A 20,671-nucleotide genomic window follows, 5' to 3' on the forward strand; every position below is an offset into this window, starting at 1 on the left:
TGCTTGATTTTCTATGCTAAATTAACGTAATTCTTTCTTTTTTTATCTGATTTATTTCGAGCTTATTGGTTCTAGTTAACTGGCCATTAATTAGATGATTTTAATCTTATGATTTGCTATCGAAAGAGGGAATTATAGGATAGATCTTGAATATTTCGGCATAGGTAAAAATAGAGATTGAAAGACTTGTATGACCTTATGTAGTATTTAAATCATTAGTCTTATTGCTTTCTTGCTTTATTAATTTGCATACTCTTGTGTAAAATGATGAACAAGAATAATTTCCAATTGACTATCGAAAGAGGCCTTTGATGAATTAGAGATTTGCTAATAAACAGAAAGATTTAAATTAAATTAGTTAGATGAGTAAAGCATAGTGAGGAATTAGGCGAAATTGATTTCCTAGAAGTTTTCTTTCCCATTAATTTGATCTTCAAACATAATTTTTCTTTCCCTTTACATATTTTTCTATGAATTGTTTTTATTTTGAATTGCAATTACAAAAATCTTACTGACTTCTCTAGATAAAATTAGATTAGTATAATTTCGGTATTTGTCAAAAGTAAGTTATCAATCCCTGAGGACGATACTCTTCTCATGACTTTACTATAAAATTTTGATACTATACAATTGCAGTTTTGCACCGATCCCTCATCACAATATATTCAATACAATAAATGAAGGAAAGATAAGAAAAGTTGAAACTCTGCTAAAAAAATATAGGAAACAATCATTAATAGAATAAATTATGCCAAAAATTTGCACATTATTTAGCAGAATTTAAAACATGTCACTAATAGAGATAAAGAAAAAGATAATGATAAAGATCACAAGTGATTGAAATAGAGACAGACTCAAATTGTAAGAGTTGTAATCACCTACTGTCTAAGTTGTAATTCTATAAATATTGTACAGCTAATCAATGATAATTAAGGCAATATTATTCTACATTCCTATATTCTACATGGTATCAGAGCTTTCGATCAGTCGCTCGTTGTCGCCGTTGCGTTCTATTTACCACTGTCATCTCTAGTATGATTACTCTCCCCCGCTGCAGCCTACCGCCACCATCATCACTCACGTGGTTCTCACCCTTCACCTGTTGTTCTGTCTCGCCGATGCCAACGTAGAACCCTTCTTCTTCCTTCATTGTTCCCGACACTGATTTCCAACAGAAATCCCCGAGCCAGACCCGTCGCCTGACGCCGCACAGAACTTTCCTTCATCTACCTTCGCCAATGTCACCATCGAGCCGCACCTCCACCGTCACCATCGACCTTCACCACTCTCGCCTACCACCTACCGACCACCTGTCGGCAACTACCCTGGCCGGCGCTGCACCAAACTCCTCCCCACTTGCGTCGTCTCAAAGAGTGAGACCTGTCGCCTACTGACCTTCACCACTTTCCCCTTGGACGCGTCGTCCAGCTCACGTACATGCACAGTGTGCGAGCTCGAACGTGAATTTCACACATGCAAGTTTCACATGTGCGATATATAATGAAAGACGCGATTTTGTCCACTTCAGCTACTACCAATGCCATTGTTCTTCCACATCTCTTCACCGGACGATGCGATTACGTTCACCCCAGCCGCTTCTCTTCCATCGGATGATGCGATTTTGTCCACCCCAGTCGTTTCCCTTCCACTCTAACCGTTGCTCTTCCACTAGACGATGCAATTTTGTCTGCCCCAGTAATTGCCCTTCCATCGAACGATGTGATTCCGTTTGCACCACCCGCCTCCCATGCCAATGTTTTTCCTCTGGATTATGCGATTCCGTCTGCACCACCCACCTCCAGTGTCGCTGCTCTTTCTCCGGACGATGTTATTCCGTCCACCCCAGCCACCTCCAGTGTCGCTGCTCTCTTCAAACCATTTCTGAGAACACGCTTCTTCTTTTTTAAGATCAAGATGAAATTTTCCTCTTAGCGCTCCATTTTGCAGGGGCATGATAGAGATAAAGATAATATGTGATTGAAACAAAGACATATTCAAATTGTAGAGTTGTAATCACCTATTGTCTCTGTAGTAATTTTATAAATATTGTATACCTGATCAATGATAAATACGATAATATTATTCTACATTCATATATTCTATAATCACAATTTTTTGTTATAAAAAAAATAATGGAAAGTTCTGTATATGCATATATATATTTTTAATAGCATATTTGATGGTATAAATAATGCTAACAAAGTCAACATCTATGACAAAATTCAAAATTCATCGAAAATTAATTTTCTCAAAAAAGAAGTTGACATACGCTCAGTGTATTATGCAATAGAAAGTTCATTCTTGCATAGAAACAAGTTCATCGAGAGTGAAAAATGGTAGCAGGAACAAGTTTTTTGGCAAAAAATATTATTTACACGGAAATTACTCTCTTTACTAGTGAAAAAAAATTCGTTTAAAATTATAAAGACGTTTTTTGACAAAATTGATTTTCATTAGTAAATGTGACAAAAAGCTTTTCAAGAAAATAATGACACCAATTTCCTTGTTTTTCTTGCTATGACCCTTTTTCCAAGCTGGCGGATCGAATGAGTTTTTCTCATCGGAAAGTAGGAAGGGAGGAGGAGCCTTTGAACCAAAGATCAATGCCACACACACTAGTCAATTGAAGAGAAACTAACGTTCAGAATTTTACTAAATTACCCGTTCTTTAAACAAATATTAACAAAAATAGCCAATTAAAAAAAAAACTTTGACCATCCACTACAAGTAGATAGTCCAAATCAACACGTCAGCTTTGACCGCTTACTGCAAACTATGTCCTCACAAATCGCCCTATCATTAGCCACTTGTCCAACACGTCACCATACTTTTTTCTCCCATTTTCCTTTCATTATATATTTTAAGTTCTTTTTTAATTTTAAAAACATTTATTTCTTGTTTAAAAAACCTTATATGTTTCATTACCTTATATTTGATATAATAAAAATTATTTATTAATTATTTTAAAAAAAAACTAATGTAATTAATACCTTACATTATCGATTTAAGAATTTTTTTTAGTTTGATGCAATATTTTTCGAAAATAATGTTTAAAAAAATCTCATATGTCGGTACATGTTTTATTACATTCTTTTACAAAAAAATAAAATTAGTATTTTAATTAATTAAAAAATTATATTCTTACCTATTTAACACTTTTTTATTATCGATATTAGATATTTTAAAATTTTAAAAATTATTTATTTTGTTTTTGTTTTTTAAATCTTATTTTTTGGTACTCATTTCATTACCTTCTATTTATTGTAATATAATATTAAATTTTGTATTAATTATTTAAAAAATCTTTTCTAATGTAATTAACACTTTATATTATCGATTTAAGTTATTTTATAATTCAAATATATATTATAAAAAAATATTTTAGTTTTCAAAAAAAAAATTGTTGGTACATATTTTATTACCTTCTATTTATAATAATAAAATATAAAAATCGTATATTAATTAATTAAAAAATCTTCTTCTAATCATTTTAACACGTTTCATTATCGATTTAAGATATTTTATAATTTAAAAAAATTATAAAAATAATTGCTCGCCTCCCCTCTTGCGTTGCTCATCTCCCTCTCTATATTTTTCATTGTGCACACTGACACAAACAGAAAAAAAAATACTTTCACTTTCACTTTCACTTTTTACTACACTTTCAAAATATAGTCGTTATATACATGCTTCAGTATTTTAGTAGTTAATTTTTATTTCTTATTTTATTTTATTAAATATTTCTATCTTTTTGTTTTTATTGCTATTAATTTTAAAATATTTATTTGTGATTTATTTAAATAATTTTATCTTATTCATTAAACACTAATATTTCTATTCTATTTTCTGCATTATTTTTTATTTTATTTTTCTATTTCTATTCTTAATTATTTATCTATTTTAATTTAATTTTAATTATTTTACTTGCTGTTTTATTTTAGTTTCATCGTCTCCTACTCTCATCTCTCCACAGCTGCGTCCACCGCCGTTGCGTGAGGTAAGTGGAGACGATGCTCGGCGATGTCGTGCAGGTTGAGACTTTCGTCAGCTGTTCTCGCCGTCTTATATGTAGGAGGAGATGCGGGGACGAGACAAAGGCAACAAGAAAAGAAAGAAAGCGAGATTATCAAAGCCGAATCGTCTAGCATAAAAGCTGCATCGGAGTAAAGATAAAGATGTCGGAAGGTGAAGTTTATAGTATTGGTGTTGTTATATCGTCCACACTACGTTTCAATACAGATGCTGGGTCTTAAAACCACCTTCTTCCACGACTTTTGCCTCATCATTAGTCACACACGCAAAAATATATTTCCTGGTTTTTTCGGTTTCTTTTACTTCCACCAACTGCCACCACCGCCATCAACGATGGCGACGATCGGCGAAGGCAGGAATGGGTGGGTGGACCTGCTGGCCTGCAGTAGAAAGAAACGAATCAGAGAAATCGGGGATTGGAATATCTTTGCGAGTCGTGTGTTAATGGATTGAATAAGGTGGTGTGTTCCGCAGTGGCAGGAGATACTCTGCATTAATGGCCGGAGATAGACTACTCCGAAATGTGTACAGTCAGCCTTCTTACACTAGAAAACAAGTCAGAAGCCTCCGACTGGATGCTAAAGCGTCGTTGACCGCAGCCAGTTTTGATGGACAGCAATCAGAGATATACTTTTGTTTTTTTAAAGTAGAGTCAGAGGTCAATGGTTGCGTCTCTAATTCAATGGCAGAAGAGAGTAATTCAAATCCTTTAGGCGGTTAAGCCGAAGAATCCAGCTACTCAAAATGGACCGTTTTCTTCCGCTTCCAACGGTCATCTCTCTCTTCCTCTCTCCAATCCCTTATTATTTAATCTGTTCTGAGTAGTATTCATAAATTATCTCTTAAAGTGTCTTCATCCTCTCCCAGCCACGGAACTCTGCATATCTGCGCTTAAGGAACTGTTTTTTTCATTGTTGTAATGGAGATTGATAATAGAGAGCAAGCTCTGGACCAAAGCGTTCCACCCGGTTCTGATTCTTCAATTAAGAAGACACCACCCCGGTCTGTGAAGAGGAGTAAGAAAATTCAATTACCGGTAGATGATGGCACGAAGAACAGCGGCCCGGAGCCTGTTAAAGTTCCGAAAGCTTTCGACTTCCCTGAGAGGTGAGGATTCGATCTTTTCTTCGATTTTGTCTGATTTTATTTTTAATTCCTGTAACGAATGTCCGTCTCTGCAGATACATGAGCCCGACGGATCGCCTCATTTCCCCCGTCTCTAAACGCGTTCTTGCCAGGAACAGGAAAGTGAGTGCGATGCTTGCTCCCGGAAAAAACTCCATTTCCTTTCTTTCTTGTGAGTCGATAGAACTTCTTACTGATTGGCATCACTTTTCCTCCTTCCAATTTCTCCCAGCAGGAGCAAATATAGAGTGACAATCAAAGAATTAACGGTCAAAGTTCGACATGCTGGATCGATATAGATAGATGTTTTAAAATTTCACGGCGTCGATCTGTTTCAGGCTTGATCAGTCGCTTCTGAGAAGAGTCTCCTCTGTCTTGATCACTTTGTCTAGTGAGTGAAATAATATGGATTTTAATGGTTAAAAAGTTATTTTTTTGTCAAACAAGTTCAAATTTAACTCAAATTGTTTAAACCTCCAGATGAAGCAGTAATTTACAGACGGATTATCAATTTACGGAGAAGATGAACTGGAAAAAGGAAATCATTCATTCTTTCTTTCCCAGATTCTCTCTTTTGTCTAATAAAACATTTTCGAACAAAAAAAGTAAAAAAATTAAAATTAAAATTAATGGTACAGAGATGCGGCAAATACGATGTCACGCTTGATCTTTTTAACACCCTCCTCGAATTTTGCTTCCAGTTGGGTTTCTCCTATGGATTTTGTGGCCATAATCAATTGCTGAAGAACTTCTTCTAATCTTCTAATTGCCCTGATCAAGCTGCCCTCGAAGACCGGAGTCATTTCCATGATCTCATGGAATTTGCATCCTTTCGCCCAAGCATAAATAGCTTCCATAATGTCCGGCCGGAACGAACTGACAAAATTTTCCACATCCAATTGTACCTGGAGATATCAGAAGATATCAAAACTCCTCTCAGAATAGAGATTATACAGGGAAGATTTGGTTTTCCACATACCTTGCACTCGACCTGAACCTTAGCTACTCGTCTTGCCGTGTCTTGTAACTGAGTGAAGAGGAAGTCAAACTCCTCCCGGGGTTTCTGTGCATCTTGGAGCTTCTCTTGCCACACCAAGCATGAGAGAAGAGCTAACATCTCCTCCACGGATACATCCTTCAGAACCCCACTGAACATTAGCTCAGTCAGGGTTAATTCATCGGCACTACTGAGCTCACATGCAACTTTCCCTTTCAACTCAACGACATCATCACCAGTAACGTATCTGCAACCAAGTCAGAAATTAATCAGTTTGGGTCGTAAGGCCTTTCCTGAAGCAGGTCAGTTGAAACCGGCGACTCAGAAGGGCTTTAGTGGTTTCAATTGAATTAGGAATGTTTGGAAGGATTACGCTAGTCGCCGCAGAACACGCTTGCGTGCCTTCAGTTCATCTTTGAAAGCCAATGCTGTTGAAGACTTCATAACCTTTTTGATAGACTTGATCTTAGCAGTCAACTCTTTCTTCGAGTGTAATACCCTGAGCTTTTGTTGAATAAGAGAAGAGTTCACTAATTCATCCTTGTCAAACCGGCTCTCCAGTGCCTCTATTCTACGCACAGCTTTCTTATATGAATTGCTTTGAACCTGAAAATGAATGCATCAAGTACGCCATATGGAAAGACTTAAAAGACTTTCTTTCTCAAGAAAGGGTCTTGTCTCCCCCCACCCCAAACAAAAAATAAAAAAGATAGGGAGAGACCAAATGGGTTTAATAGAGTTACTTATCTCGAACTTACTTTCATATCCTCTTCGGGATCCAAAAGAGGAATCCCGTCTTTGCCGAATCTCTTAAGAACTTCAGATACCTTCTTCAGAGTATTTTCTCGAGCTTCCAGAGGCAAAAGATCCTTTGGGATTATCAGACGGACACTGCTTAAGCTATCAATCTGTTTCCAAAAAATCAAATTCACTAACCCACAAGAGTCAAAACAGAAAAACACTCGCATTCTTTTTATGTTTGACTCTAATTATCAGGACAATATATGACTTGAGAATATTAAGAGCAAAGATGATAGACATTATAAAAATGGAGCCATAAGCAGACATCTAGAGACCACAATTAACTACTCTCAGGAAGGAAGGAGAAGCTAAAATCAACAGGGTCTTTGCAGTCTTTGGCAAACCAATAAAACTTAAGATTTATGCTACTTCTTGAAACCATAACAGTTTTATTAATATTACATAAAACTAATATTTTACTTCCAAGGAAGAAAACAAAAAGGATGTCCAATGCACCTAACAAGAAATTATTCAAACTGTGCACTTAATGATCTCAAACAGAGTCTCTAATACTATCAGTAATAATTACCGAAGAGATTCACCTGAGAAATAGGCAAAGAAAGGACAACAGGCTCCCCAGGATCAGTTAAAGAAACAATGGTAATCATCTTTTTTGCAGCTTTATCCTTATTCACCTCACATCTGGTAAGGACGTCTACCGTATATTTTGCATCCTCTGGTTTTTTACTTGCATTATCTGAACAAAGCATTAAAATAAAAGAATCAAATCTGTCCAGAGCTGACATTTAACAGGAAGAAGCCAAATAAAACTTACACAGAAATGCCTAAAATGCCTAAAGTTCACCATGTCATTCATATTCTTAGAAATATGAGTTTGAGGCTTTTTTCAAGAACAGCTGTAAGTTTAAGAAAGGTAAATTCTAATTAATTCTTGATTACAAATTCAAGAAGATGTTTGCCATTAATTACCTTCACCAAGGCCTTTCACCCTTTCAAAATTGATTATGACTCCCCAAGTAATCTTGTCCTCAATGGAGAAAGATGGGATATTGTCGTTACCACTTCTGCATTGTATACAGACAAGTCGTCCAGGCTGCAGAAATGGTAAACAATACCTTGGAGAAAGGATAATATCTCGAACATCCTTCTTCAAACTTTTGTATTGCTGTATGAGGTCATACTTATCCAGAAGGATCTCTTCATCTTCAAGCACAATTGAATCTCTTTCTTGTTGTAGATCCCTTGCTTGTCTCTGTAAAAGAATCAGGGCAACCCTTTGATTCAGAAACAAACTCCAGAATATTTCTTACAGGTCTCAGCATTGGCATTTATGAATACAAAAGAATGTCATGCATTAAAATGTCTGTGCATGTCAAATTGCCAAACTGAACACAAAACCAATGATTCAAAAGAAAAATTATGACAAGAAAAAAGTTTTGAAAAACGCACTTCTAGATTGGGAAGGGCACGATCTGACTGAAATTGATAGAATGAATGCCTGAGCAAATTCTCTGGATCACCATCTTCACAGCGCAATTGATTCAGCAACATGTTGTAGCTCAGGTGGAAAGCACTAGATGTAAGGAAAAAGTATGAGAATCCGCAGACTCAAAACTCGGACAATATAGAGACAATCCATATATAAAGATATCATCCAATCAAGCAAGAATGCAAAAATATGATCACAGTGCGAGTATTATCTACCAAACACTAATGCCAAAATAGAAACTTTCTCTCACTGTTCCAAAAAAAAATATATATATGCAACATCAATTAGCATGAAAGGTTACTGATTAGATTTTTAAATCACCCATCTGATGAAACTAAGCTTAAGTAAATCAGAAAAAAAAAAAAGACCAACTTTGATTAGTTCAACTTCCACAAGAATTACCCAATGTTTCACAGGATTACAGCACAGGATTACAGTTTGACTTACCTGTTTAAACTATCTGCACCTCCCTTGAGTATCATTTTAGCAGTAGCAGGTTCCATCTTCTCATCCATCATAAGAATGCAAATACCACGAGCATCAATACCTCGACGACCAGCACGCCCACTCATTTGAATGTACTCTCCACTTGAGACCCATCTGAACTTATCTCCATCAAACTTCCTAACATTTGTAAAAACTACAGTTCTCGCAGGCATGTTGAGACCTATGCTGAAGGTTTCTGTGGCGAAAAGACACTATACAAAAAACATAGGTAAAGTTAAAAGAGGATAAGTGCAAAGAGCATTTTATAATTAGCAGCACAGGAGAAGGGACAAAACACAAAGAATATACAAATAATAAGAAGAAAACAACAACATTTACTCAACACAACAACTTGAAATAACACAGTATAGAAACAAGCACTATAGATACACTACCTTTATTAGACCTTCTTGAAAGAGAATCTCAATCACTTCCTTCAAGATGGGAAGTAGACCCGAATGATGAACACCTATTCCACGCTTTAACAGTGGTAACATGTTTGAAACCTGGATGTTATCAAATAATAACATGTGATGCATTTATAGAAGAGAACTCAATAGCTAAGAAGATCACAACATGAGCTGCAAAATCACAGAATGAAATGAGAGATATTTTGCGTATAAATTCAGTAAAGCAGTCAATTGGCACGTACATAAAGTAAGAGAATGAAGAGGAATAGCATCTTACCTGAGGCAGCTTTTTGTCATCTTCTGATAGCAAATCCAATGCACTCCAGAAGATTTTCTCAATATTTTCTTTCTCAACATCATCACTCAGATCCATCTTTGCAATCTGCGGTTGATGAGAAAAACATTATAAATCAATAAAATTCTGCACTCAAGTCAAACCTAGAATGAAGATCCATCAAAAGGCACTGTGCAAGACTTCACTTTGGTTTCATATAAGTTCTCAAGTAATGCTTCTAAAGTAAGTTTTGGGTAATGCACCTACTATTTCGGTTGCACGTCCATGATATGAACAAGACTCAAGAAGGTTCACAAGATTCTCAATGCAGTGAGGCTCTAACTACCACGGTTTATAACTTTTCAAAAAAAATAAAGTGGAGATGAAACGTTTCCTGAAACTACTCAAATGAATTTATTTTTTTAACTAAATACTCAAACGAAGTACATGAGGAACTGCTGGCTATAAAATGAGATAGATTTGTATTATAACGACATTTTGTGCGATGCAGAAGTAGCTTCAACTATAAACAAGAAGAAAAAATACAAGTGTCTTTCTAGAATGGAAGCTACAAGAGTTTTTATAACTATAATGTACAAAATATGAAAAGCTTAATATGGTATGGTATCCTGCGTGCCGCCTGCATGTGTGTAAGAGAGAGAGACAGGCAAAGAGAGAAAGGGAGGGAGAGGAAGAGAGAGAGAGAAAGAGAGAGATCATACCTGCATAGCTAGAAACTCACATTCTCTTTTGCTAAAGGTGAAAAGTATTACTGGATCATACTGGCGCTGAATTATCATTTTAACCATTTTGAATATGTCACTGTCTTCACCACCTTTGCCAGACATCAATCCTTTCTGCCACTTCCCATTCTCCCGTTTCCTGTTTTCCCCTTCACCAGTTGGATTAAGGGCATTCACTGCTTTGTGGAAGCTCTCCTCACGAAATTTTCCATTTTCATCTACCACCAAGTATAAGCCACTCCCTCCAGATGGAAAAACATAGTGTTGAAGGGGTGTAGGCCTATAATCAGTATAGACAATGTGGCATGGCTGCTGATGGACCTGTATAGCATAGAAATATAATGGCTCTTAAATGTATCTAGAAACAAGGATAATTACCTGACCATGAGAAAAGATAAAGAGGTCAATAAAGAGAGTATGAAACCTTTGCAACCCAATCAGCAAACTCTTTGGCATTAGGCACAGTTGCTGAGAGGAAGACAAAGCGTGAATTCTTTGGGGCCATGACAATACTTTCTTCCCAAACTACACCTCTTTCCCTGTCACGCATGTAATGCACCTCATCAAAAATAACCCAAGCAACCTCCCGCAAAATTTCAGATCCTTTGTATAGCATACTACGCCAAATTTCAGTGGTCATAACCTGGAAATTAACTAAACCATCAGCAACTATATTGTCATTGGATCTATTTATATCTAAAATAAAGAAAAGCCAAAATGAAACCAATATCGATCCTACCAAGCAAGAAGCATTAGGATCAATGGTTACATCTCCAGTCATCAAACCAACATCTGAAGCAAATGTTTCTTTGAACTCTCTATATTTCTGATTGCTAAGGGCCTTGATTGGAGAGGTGTAAATAACTCGCTGATTATCTCTCAATGACATTGCAATTGCATAAGATGCTACAACAGTTTTTCCTGCTGAAGTATGTGCCGATACCTAAAGCAAATCAACCAATGGAAAATTGGGTCAAATGTTAAATAAAATTTAGGGAACTTTATTTTTTTTGAAGAAAAAATTTAGGAACAAGGTAGAAATATACATTTAGGACATAAAAATACCCAGTCGAAGTTACCCATGCATGTGTATCACAAATGCATCAGACACATGTGGTATTGATCAGTATGTCAACTCTCTATTGGATCCTACTTGTAAATGTTATTAAGTGTCAGGATAATCTCAACATCACAACATCTTAAAGTTTGGAAATCCAGTAATCACCTGAAAAAGAATCATAAGAATATTGGTTTTACAGGATGGTGATACTGAGCCCTTTATATCAACAATTTTATATGGCCAACTTTTGTATAAAAATTAATTAGAAGATAGAATATTAAGCTCTAAGACACTAACTGCATCATACGTTACTCTTTTCTTTTCTTTTTTCTTCTGTTGACAATATCCTTATTTAATGCTCTTTTATTTGTTTTTTCTAAATGAAGCAAATGGTTTTATTCAAAGAGAAGAGTTTTCTTAGAAAGAGGAAGCCCCAAGAATTGAACAGGTGTGCTTTCTTCTGTATTGTATCCAGGCAGACATCAAATCAGCTAAAAAATCAGGCCAGGTATTCACTCTGATAATGCCTGATTTGCTCCAGTTTACTCTCTAGACGGTAATAAACTATTGTATTGCAGAAGAGCTCTGAGACTTAGTTTGATCAAGCGTGCTCTCCCAAAGCACAAAATGTCAAGGACCATGTGCAGGAAAGGAACTGCAGGACTAGCTTCTCCAATCATGTTGATTTATCTTCAACTTCTTCTTGGCCACCTTATTCTTCTGTGCTATCTAGTACAAAACAAATAATAATCTTCGAGATAGGAAAGGAAAATACACCCTCCTTTCCACAACTCTTTTAGCCCCTCTCAAGAAGTGAGAGAACTTATTATATAAAAGTTATGCCCTTTATCTTTTGCTCTTAGTCTTAATTATCTTCTTAATGTTTCTCGATTCTTCTCCTTGTGCTCCTTAATTAGTCATACACTCATAAACACTCCCTTTGCCGACTCAACGTTGATAAATCACAATTTTCGGTTGTTTCTTAAGTCATGTACGTAGAACCTACCTCGGAAGAAAAAACTCATTGCCATATTAAAAAAGGAACAACAAATTAACAGAAACAAAGTCATCACAAGCACAATTAACATGAACAAAATGCTTACCAAGACGGATTCCCCATTATCGAGGCACTTAATAGCTTCAGACTGAAAAGGGTCAAGCGTGAACTCGAACTCTTTAGCTGGTTTAGAGTGCTCCTTCTTAGGGGGCTTGGGTCGAGAAGCATAACCTTCCGGGTAGGAGACTTCATGCAGACAAGCTACCGGCTCATCGGAACGAGCAGAGCCGTTCTCTTTCTGCAACTTCTCCGGAGGTGAAGACTCTCCGGAAGGGTCTTCTACAGCTTTCCGCTTCAGAGACCCCATGAGCAGGAGGTGATAGATGAACGACAAGCAATTGCAGAGACGAACCTTACAGAAATCGTCGACAGAGTAGAAATAATAATTATTAATAATTAAGACAACAATTGTTGCCGGGAACAGGTATAATAGAATCCTAGAACACGAAACTTGTTATCAGAAAAAACCTCTTCCCGTTACCCTAAAACCCTAACGAGTCATTAACGGCCGTTTCTGGTGAACCAAGGAGAAGAAGACAGACTCGCTATCCAGCGACTGCTATTGACTCAGATGTGGGCTCCTCATTAATCTTCCAAACCTAATGGAAAATTAACAGATCATAGGCTAATCGATGCCATCAAATATGCCAATTTTATGATTTGTAAACTTTGGGATGAAAATTACCTATGGTTTCAATTTTATAACTCTTAACCCTAAACCTTCACCTTCACCCCTCAACCATCGCCTTTACAATTAAATATTATGTTATGCACCATTAAGCATATTCATAAGATTAAGGTAAATTCTAATTTGGCACTATCCTATGTGAACTATATGGCACAGTAACAGAAGACTACAGACCAAGCTTCCATATGCTTCCATCACCAGAACCGACGGATCTCCGAGTGTCAAAAATAATTTTTTTCTGTTAGTTAATTTATGTATAAATACACCTTGTAACCCTGTTTATAATCATGGTGAATAAAGAGTTTTTATTGAAAATTTTACATCCTATAGGGTATTAAAAACTATAACATAAAACGGAACAACGATAATATACAATAAAAAATTTGATTTTGATTGGTCTCGTTCTAGTCTGTGTCATTTGTTATGAAATAATAGGTTATGCACCTAGATAACAAAGTAACGACATTGAACCACATTGTACTCACTGTAGGTTTAAAAGAATAATATGCTACAAAATTATATGCTACAAGTATGTTAAGTTACAAAATTATAATTATGCTACAGTGTAACAGAATAATATGTCATGTACTACCAAAGTATTATGTTATCGAAAAGTTGTAACGCATGAGACTGTGAAATAGTCTAGTTTGTATGTTATTATATTCTACTTTATGCAGTATAATATGTTCTTGATTTTGTCTATGATGGTATCAGACTATAATTTATTGTATTATTGTGAATTACAACTATTTGATAAGATAATATGATGGTAGCTCAATTGCTTGATTAGCCAATAAGCATCCAAACGCCCTATGAAAAAACTACAAGATAACTTGTCGTCTAAATAGTCTAGCAACAATTGTTTGAATGTTTAAGCTATAGGAAAATGTGGAAGCTCATGGGAAACAACTGCCTTGGCTAACATCCAAATGACTAGAAGATCATCTGGTACAACAATTGGTATTTGTGTCATCTATCTATACGCAATGGAGCAAATCGTTTAGATTATAAGGAGAGATAATTTTTGTTGTTATGATTCGTTCGCACAAACTACTGAATTTCTGTTGAAGGACGAAGAAGGCTTCAAAATAAAATAAGAAAACAATGCATTACCAAAAGAGACCATTCAACTTATATACAGAGAGAAAAAAGGATATTTTTGAGGAATCATCCATAAATTTGTCCAACCAACCATTTTCAACTTTAGGTCAGGTTTTGGTAAACCCTTGATCAAACCCAATGCATGCTCATCTCTACTCTGTCTAATGTGTAAATAGATATCTCTCCTCCTCGTAGTTGAGTAATGGTAGGTAGGGTTGGCATCGGGTTGAGCCAAGCTCGAACTTGCATTTATTCGGCTTGATTTGAATACTTTGAACTCGAGTTTAGCCTTAGGCCTAAAATTATAATTGAACCCACATATTTTAACCTAGTTTGAGCACTCGAGCTCAAACTGGATTCGAGCTCTAACCTACATTTAAAACTTTGCATAAAATACATGTCAAATAAATTGAACATAAAAATTACTTATAATTGTGCATAACCTTTAGATAAGATCGTACACGAGCATCGTGACGGATCTGTCAAACCATTCTTGTGTTTTTACAAATTTATCAAACCTACATTCTTATGTTTTTACAAATTTGTACTGCATAAAATTTGTTTGTAGTTAGTCTATTCTATTCCGTGATTTCCAAAACAAGTTAAATCCTTCCTACATAGAAACCAAAACCTTAATCAAATAGTCATACAACAAGACTATTTTACAAAGAGGAAAATCTATTTTTCTCCCCATATAGCAAATCATCTGATAATCAACGATTTTGCTATGGAATATACCAGTAGATACATATTAGTTCACAAGTAAACAAAACAATACAATTAATAAAGGAAGGTTAGCATAACATAGAACAAATAACAATTATTGAAAAAATAAAAATAAAAGAAGTTTGAAATCTTACTCGATAATAATGAATCAACGACTAGCTATAAAGACGATAATTATCATGATGCGATCAAATGTAGACCTCCCTAGCTTGCATGTTACAGTGAGTGGAAGATGAGCGATGTGCTTGTATCATGCGGGGAAAACTACAAATAGGCTTACAAGCAGCTTGAAGATCAACAATTTACAATAAATACTAGCATGCATGAAGAATGAAGCCATGGGAGTGCATAATGTTGGAGCAAACGCACTAGCACGGTCCGCTCCGCTTGTTGGGTCAAACCAAATTTGAGGAAATTATTTATGATTAAATTGACAGATGAGAAAGGGTAATTTTCGAATTATGATAGGACTCCCCTTAGCCGATTCAAAGTAAAGTTTTTGATAAAAAATGTGTTTCTCTTTTGACTCACTGGTTTAATCTATCAAACCAAGCTTTGTTCAAAGAGACAAGTTAAAAAGAGTAGAGAAATCATAGTGGTTAGAGATAAAATGGGTAAGGTTGATACCTGTCAATTTTGTGACTTCAGTTTTCAACGCTAAAATCGGCTAAAGTGACAAAGAAATTTGCAGACACAAAAGTTTAAGGAAAGATGTAAAATTGCAAATATTAAAGTTGAAAAAATTTCATAATTTGCATATGGGTAGATAATAACGTTAAATGAAATCAAAATTATATTACTTCGAAACTCAAAACGAAACAAAAGACCCAAAGTTGAACTCCTTGAATAAATTGGCCCTCTCGGATCCCATTGGTTCAAGTAAATGAGACAGCTAGTGAGGCTCACATACCAAACTACCGCTCATTCGAGTTCGGCTCGTTTACTTAAACGAACCCTAAACCCGGTCTCAAGTTTATTCAAATTGAATCAAGCTGGTGCCAAACCAAGTTTGAATTATTCGTGAACCGGTTCGGTTCAACGCAACCCGATTTGGTTTGAGGGGCTATTACCTGCCATTGGGAAATCAGAAACATTTGGCGCGGAAGATTGAAAACGTGCAGCGGAAAAACCAAAAATGCCGCGAAAGCCCGAAATTGGAAGATCCCGCCAAATTGCGTATTAGAAAAGGAGCTCGTTACGCCCGTCCCACTTTCTTCACTGAACAGCCGTCCGTTTCTTCCTCTTCTGCTCCGCAAAGCGCAAAAAGCAAAAAATGGCGAAATCAGTGACTCGTGGAGCGATCTCTTCTTTTCTCTCGAACCCGTCGCCGGATTCGTCCAAGGAAACTCCGGACATTGTCGTTCAAGTCGTGGATCTTAAGCCTATAGGGAACAGTACCACCCGTTTCACGTTAGTGTTCCGTCTTTTCGTTCTCTTTATTTCTTTACCGTTGAATGCTTGTCTTAGCCTTTCTTATTTTGATTTCCACGGATTCGATCAGAAGCTGTTTTTGAATGTCCCCGTGTTTTCGTAATAAATGTTTTTCCCCATTATTTGTTTAGTTTATTTTGTCAGTCCGCATCGATTTGTTAGACGGAGGCATTATCTGTTTACTTGGGCGACAAATAGTCGTTGTTTTTGTATTTTAGAATGTTGCATCTTTAGATCTACCTTTTGGTTTCTCCTTTTTTTTTTTCCAAAATCTTTGATCTTTTTTTTCTTCTGTTTGGCAATATATGTTGCTGTGCTGTCTGCTGTGTATCTGATCTTCATTCAGTATTCGAGTCCTACTGTTTGAACCTGCTTGCTCGAATAAATTTGTATCAGATCGTTAATTTGCGAAAGTCAGTACTTTTTGCTCTACGAGTTAGTATCTCTTTCGATTTCGTGTTGAATCTTCTTTATTTCCTTCTTTCGTTCTCTCGAAGCTAGTCTCACGTTGTTGTACCTGCAGATTTTTGGCCAGCGATGGGCAGAGAAAGCTGAAGGCGATGCTTCCAACCAACTTTTCATCTGAAATCCATGCCGGAAAATTTCAAAATCTTGGGCTTATCCGAATCCTTGATTACACCTGCAATGCCATCCCAAACCAGACTGAAAAGTAATTTCAAATCCAAAATGCCGCTAAAAATGTTTGTTAGCTTCTTCATGTGTTTTATGACTGACTTGATTTCGTTTTGGCTGTCGCAGAGCTCTAATTATCACAAAGTGTGAGGTGGTTTCTCCCGCACTAGAGACGGAGATAGTGTCTGAAGTTAAAAATGAGTCAGGAATAATTTTGAAGCCAAAACAAGAAGTATTTGCAAAATCTGCTGCTCAGATTGTGCACGAACAACATGGCAAGTGAGTTTTCGTGCTTTTCTCTCCCCTTTCTGTTCAGAATTCGGCTTTAACTACAACCAACTAAATGTGTTTGCTTGGACTCCAATTTCTTATGTCTGCTTTAAGCATGCTGAATGATATAATCGATCAGACAGAAACGCGTTTTGTTTTATTTCATTCGATGCTGTGTTATGCAATACAAGAAAGGCTTTTTATTTTACAGATGTGCCAGAACATTGTCGGTTTTTTTCTTGTCTCTTTTGCTTTTCTACGTCTCGGAAAGTTTGTTTGTTTGTTTTTTTTTTTTTTTAATTTTAATTATTATTATTATTATTATTATTATTATTATTATTATTATTTTGTACATAAGGGTGATGGTACTCTGAACATGGCCCATAACTATTACATTATGTGATAGATCATGTATAAATTTGCATTAGATAATGTTATTTTGCCTGATGCATGATCTTATCGGGTATGGATTGAATATTGCGCATCGAAATTTGCAGGTTTCTGAACGATCAGTGATTGAAATTCTTGTACTTTTGAGACAACAATAGTTATGCAGTTGAAATTCTTGTATTGAATGCCTTTTGGACATTAACTCGTCACTATTCACACTGCTGCTTTTCGATTTGATTGATTAAGAGTTAAAAAATTCTATTTCTTATCCATGGTTGGACGTTTTTGTATGCGAAAATAGCTTGGGCCTGTTTTTCAGTTTTCTCTTGTATAAAAACTTTTGGAGCTTCTCCTTACCAGTTCTCTTGTATAAAAACTTTCAGTTCTGCTCCTGCTGCACGAATGGCCTTGACAAGAAGAGTTCACCCACTTGTCTCCTTAAACCCTTATCAAGGCAGTTGGACCATTAAGGTTTGCCTCACCAATAAGGGTAACCTGCGTACTTACAAGAATGCAAAAGGGGAAGGTCACGTCTTCAATGTGGAATTGACAGATGAAGATGTAAGTGAACCTGATAATCGCTGCTGTTTCTTAGTCGTATTGTATGGTTATTGCTGGCATTTTTTTTCTTCTGGTGTTTCATTTCTTAAGTCATTTTATTTTGATGCAGGGTACCCAGATACAGGCGACCATGTTCAACAATGCCGCTACTAAATTCTACCCAAAATTTGAACTAGGAAAGATGTATTACATCTCCAAAGGCTCTCTTCGTGTGGCCAACAAGCAGTTCAAAACTGTCCAAAATGATTATGAGATGAATTTAAATGAAAATTCTGAAGTTGAAGAGGTGGTTGGTGAAGGAGTCTTTGTTCCAGAAACTAAATTTAATTTTATACAAATTGAGGACTTGGGATCATACGTTAATGGGCGGGAATTTGTGGGTAAGATTTATTTCAAAACCTGCCACTTGAATGGAATACATTTTCTCAGTGTGTATGATGCTTATGCATTGTCTACTGGTTACTTGTAGATATTATTGGAGTTCTCCAGAATGTCTCACCTACAACGAGTATACGAAGGAAGATCAACAATGAAACTATTCCAAAGCGTGATATCACTGTTGCAGACGACTCGTAAGTTTTTGCTTTAATAATAGGAATTTATTGTCTTGATTCTAAACTGGTTTCATGCTATTAGTATTGGATGACTGTAGTAGACAAACGCTTGCTATCTCATTGACATTCTTACTAACTAAAAATTTATAAATCAAGTGCAGAGGAAAGACTGTTGTGGTGTCTCTGTGGAATGATCTTGCAACTACTGTAGGACAGGGGTTACTAGATATGGTTGAAAGTGCTCCTATTGTGGCTATTAAGTCTCTTAAAGTAGGAGATTTTCAAGGTAACCTGTTTACAAAGTAATGCTCTTCACTGGATGGCCGAGGCTTGTTTTCTACTCATTTTCTAATATGAGATTTTCTTCTACAGGAGTATCTTTGTCTACTTTAAGCAGAAGCACCGTGCAGATAAATCCAGAAATACCTGAAGCGAAGAAGCTTAGATCCTGGTATCTGCCAATACATTTCTTGTAGAAGGAAGCCAAGTATGCCTTAGTTTTTCTTACCTAGTTCTTATTTTTCAGGTATGAATCTGAGGGTAAAGGGACTTTGATGGAGGCTGTTGGATCTGGCATAAATTCTGTGACAAAGAGTGGCGCAAGATCCTTCTATTCTGATCGCGTGTCCATCTCTCACATCACTAGTAGCCCTTCCTTAGGTGAAGAGAAGGTATGCAATTTGATGTCAGTTTGGATTTTTTCTCCTTTTCCAACTTGGACTTCAAGGCATTTTGTCTGCTCTTTTTTTTTTTAAAGAATCTCTAAAATTAGCTTCCTTTTGCAGCCTGCATTTTTCAGTTTAAAGGCTTATGTAAGCTTCATCAAGCCTGACCAGAAAATGTGGTACCGTGCTTGTAAACTTTGTAACAAGAAAGTTACTGAAGCCCTTGGATCTGGGTATTGGTGTGAAGGATGCCAGAAGAACGATGCAGAGAGCAGCCTGAGGTAGAAATCAGAGAAACTGTAGTTCCCTTGGAAATTAAATTCAGTTGTTCTAAACAGTGTTCCCTTTCTTGCAGATATATATTGGTTGTAAAGATATCAGACCCAACTGGTGAGGCATGGGTTTCTGTCTTCAATGAGCAGGCTGAGAAAATCATTGGTTGCACTGCAGATGAGCTTGAGAGAATGAAATCAGAGGTGATCTGCTCTCTCTACTTAGTGCAACACTTAGATTTTAGCTTCTATAGTGTGCTGATTGTTTTCTCTCTTCCTTACCAGACTGAGGATGGGAAGTTGTTCCAGCAAAAGCTTAAAGAAGCGAAGTGGGTTCCTCATCTGTTTCGTGTAAGCGTTGCTCAGCATGAGTACAATAATGAGAAAAGGCAAAGAATCACATTAAGAGCAATAGGACCTGTTGATTGGTCAGCTGAATCAAGATATCTGTTGGAAGAGATTTCGAAGGTGACAATTTCTTGATTAACCAAATAGTAGCAGCAGCAGCTCTTACAGTCTAGATTTCTGTTAAGCTGGGTTAGAATCAGGATCTCATTCATGTATTATTTGCTCTTCTTTTCAATGCCTTCTTGCTCTGGTTGAATGAAGGTGTATTTCTGCAGTTTTTCTGTTATGTAATATAATACAGTTTTTGCAGTTTGTTATCCAGGCTATTTGCTCTCAAGAATGAGAACGGTGGACGGTAAACCGTCTCTTTTTTAAATATTATAATTAATTATTAAATTATTACTAATTTTATGTTAAGCATAGATCTCCAGCATATCCATTTGAGCTGTTCGCGGACCGCCGAATGCCGATGTGGTCTCCACAAATAATTCCCCTGACTCGCCCCATACCAACCCGCGGCCCACGTTTTCGTTAATCGTTTCCCTCTCCTTTTTTTCTTTTTAATTTTTATATTCTAATTAAATTAATTGATTATTA

The 20,671-nt window shown here is 36.3% G+C and overlaps 3 protein-coding genes across 4 annotated transcripts; 2 read left to right on the forward strand and 1 right to left on the reverse strand.

The window, feature by feature from the left end:
• Positions 1 to 4,890: 4,890 nt before the first annotated feature.
• On the forward strand, positions 4,891 to 5,662 carry LOC137951866 (uncharacterized). 2 transcript variants are annotated; one of them, XM_068798824.1, is made up of 3 exons: positions 4,891 to 5,139; positions 5,214 to 5,280; positions 5,390 to 5,662. In XM_068798824.1, the coding sequence occupies exons 1-3, from the start codon at positions 4,952 to 4,954 to the stop codon at positions 5,402 to 5,404; spliced, it is 270 nt and encodes an 89-aa protein (XP_068654925.1). In that variant the 5' UTR covers positions 4,891 to 4,951; the 3' UTR covers positions 5,405 to 5,662. The 2 variants fall into 2 exon arrangements, with proteins under 2 accessions (XP_068654925.1, XP_068654926.1); XM_068798825.1 differs by having other exon boundaries at positions 5,393 to 5,661.
• A 19-nt stretch (positions 5,663 to 5,681) lies between these two features.
• Positions 5,682 to 12,942, reverse strand: LOC137951865 (DExH-box ATP-dependent RNA helicase DExH9). Its single transcript, XM_068798823.1, has 14 exons — positions 12,482 to 12,942; positions 11,058 to 11,261; positions 10,743 to 10,961; positions 10,298 to 10,639; positions 9,579 to 9,683; positions 9,287 to 9,397; positions 8,853 to 9,103; positions 8,366 to 8,489; positions 7,886 to 8,168; positions 7,498 to 7,652; positions 6,913 to 7,062; positions 6,528 to 6,760; positions 6,137 to 6,401; positions 5,682 to 6,062 (listed from the first exon to the last, which is right to left on the reverse strand). The coding sequence occupies exons 1-14, from the start codon at positions 12,740 to 12,742 to the stop codon at positions 5,784 to 5,786; spliced, it is 2,982 nt and encodes a 993-aa protein (XP_068654924.1). The 5' UTR covers positions 12,743 to 12,942; the 3' UTR covers positions 5,682 to 5,783.
• A 3,242-nt stretch (positions 12,943 to 16,184) lies between these two features.
• LOC137951367 (replication protein A 70 kDa DNA-binding subunit B) lies at positions 16,185 to 20,491 on the forward strand. Its single transcript, XM_068797981.1, has 12 exons — positions 16,185 to 16,360; positions 16,905 to 17,051; positions 17,141 to 17,293; positions 18,058 to 18,235; positions 18,345 to 18,615; positions 18,705 to 18,807; positions 18,951 to 19,075; positions 19,162 to 19,240; positions 19,316 to 19,460; positions 19,575 to 19,735; positions 19,810 to 19,930; positions 20,012 to 20,491. The coding sequence occupies exons 1-12, from the start codon at positions 16,224 to 16,226 to the stop codon at positions 20,207 to 20,209; spliced, it is 1,818 nt and encodes a 605-aa protein (XP_068654082.1). The 5' UTR covers positions 16,185 to 16,223; the 3' UTR covers positions 20,210 to 20,491.
• The last annotated feature ends 180 nt before the right edge of the window (positions 20,492 to 20,671 follow it).

This window comes from Aristolochia californica, unplaced genomic scaffold (genome assembly GCF_029961685.1).
Source record: "Aristolochia californica isolate CCGP_79_NKW_82.1479 unplaced genomic scaffold, dmAriCali1.0.hap1 SCAF_15, whole genome shotgun sequence".
In the NCBI taxonomy this organism is placed as follows: domain Eukaryota; kingdom Viridiplantae; phylum Streptophyta; class Magnoliopsida; order Piperales; family Aristolochiaceae; genus Aristolochia; species Aristolochia californica.

Bases quoted from the DNA above. Each gene is read 5' to 3' on its own strand.
- LOC137951866 (XM_068798824.1), top strand. From the start codon at position 4,952: ATGGAGATTGATAATAGAGAGCAAGCTCTGGACCAAAGCGTTCCACCC. The intron at 5,140-5,213 runs GTGAGGATTCGA...CCGTCTCTGCAG, and splicing joins GCTTTCGACTTCCCTGAGAG to ATACATGAGCCCGACGGATC.
- LOC137951865 (XM_068798823.1), bottom strand. From the start codon at position 12,742: ATGGGGTCTCTGAAGCGGAAAGCTGTAGAAGACCCTTCCGGAGAGTCT. The intron at 9,684-10,297 runs GTATGATCTCTC...CATCAACCGCAG, and splicing joins GTGAGTTTCTAGCTATGCAG to ATTGCAAAGATGGATCTGAG. The intron at 8,490-8,852 runs GTAAGTCAAACT...CCTTACATCTAG, and splicing joins GGTGCAGATAGTTTAAACAG to TGCTTTCCACCTGAGCTACA.
- LOC137951367 (XM_068797981.1), top strand. From the start codon at position 16,224: ATGGCGAAATCAGTGACTCGTGGAGCGATCTCTTCTTTTCTCTCGAAC. The intron at 19,076-19,161 runs GTAACCTGTTTA...TTTCTTCTACAG, and splicing joins TAAAGTAGGAGATTTTCAAG to GAGTATCTTTGTCTACTTTA. The intron at 19,241-19,315 runs GTATCTGCCAAT...CTTATTTTTCAG, and splicing joins GCGAAGAAGCTTAGATCCTG to GTATGAATCTGAGGGTAAAG.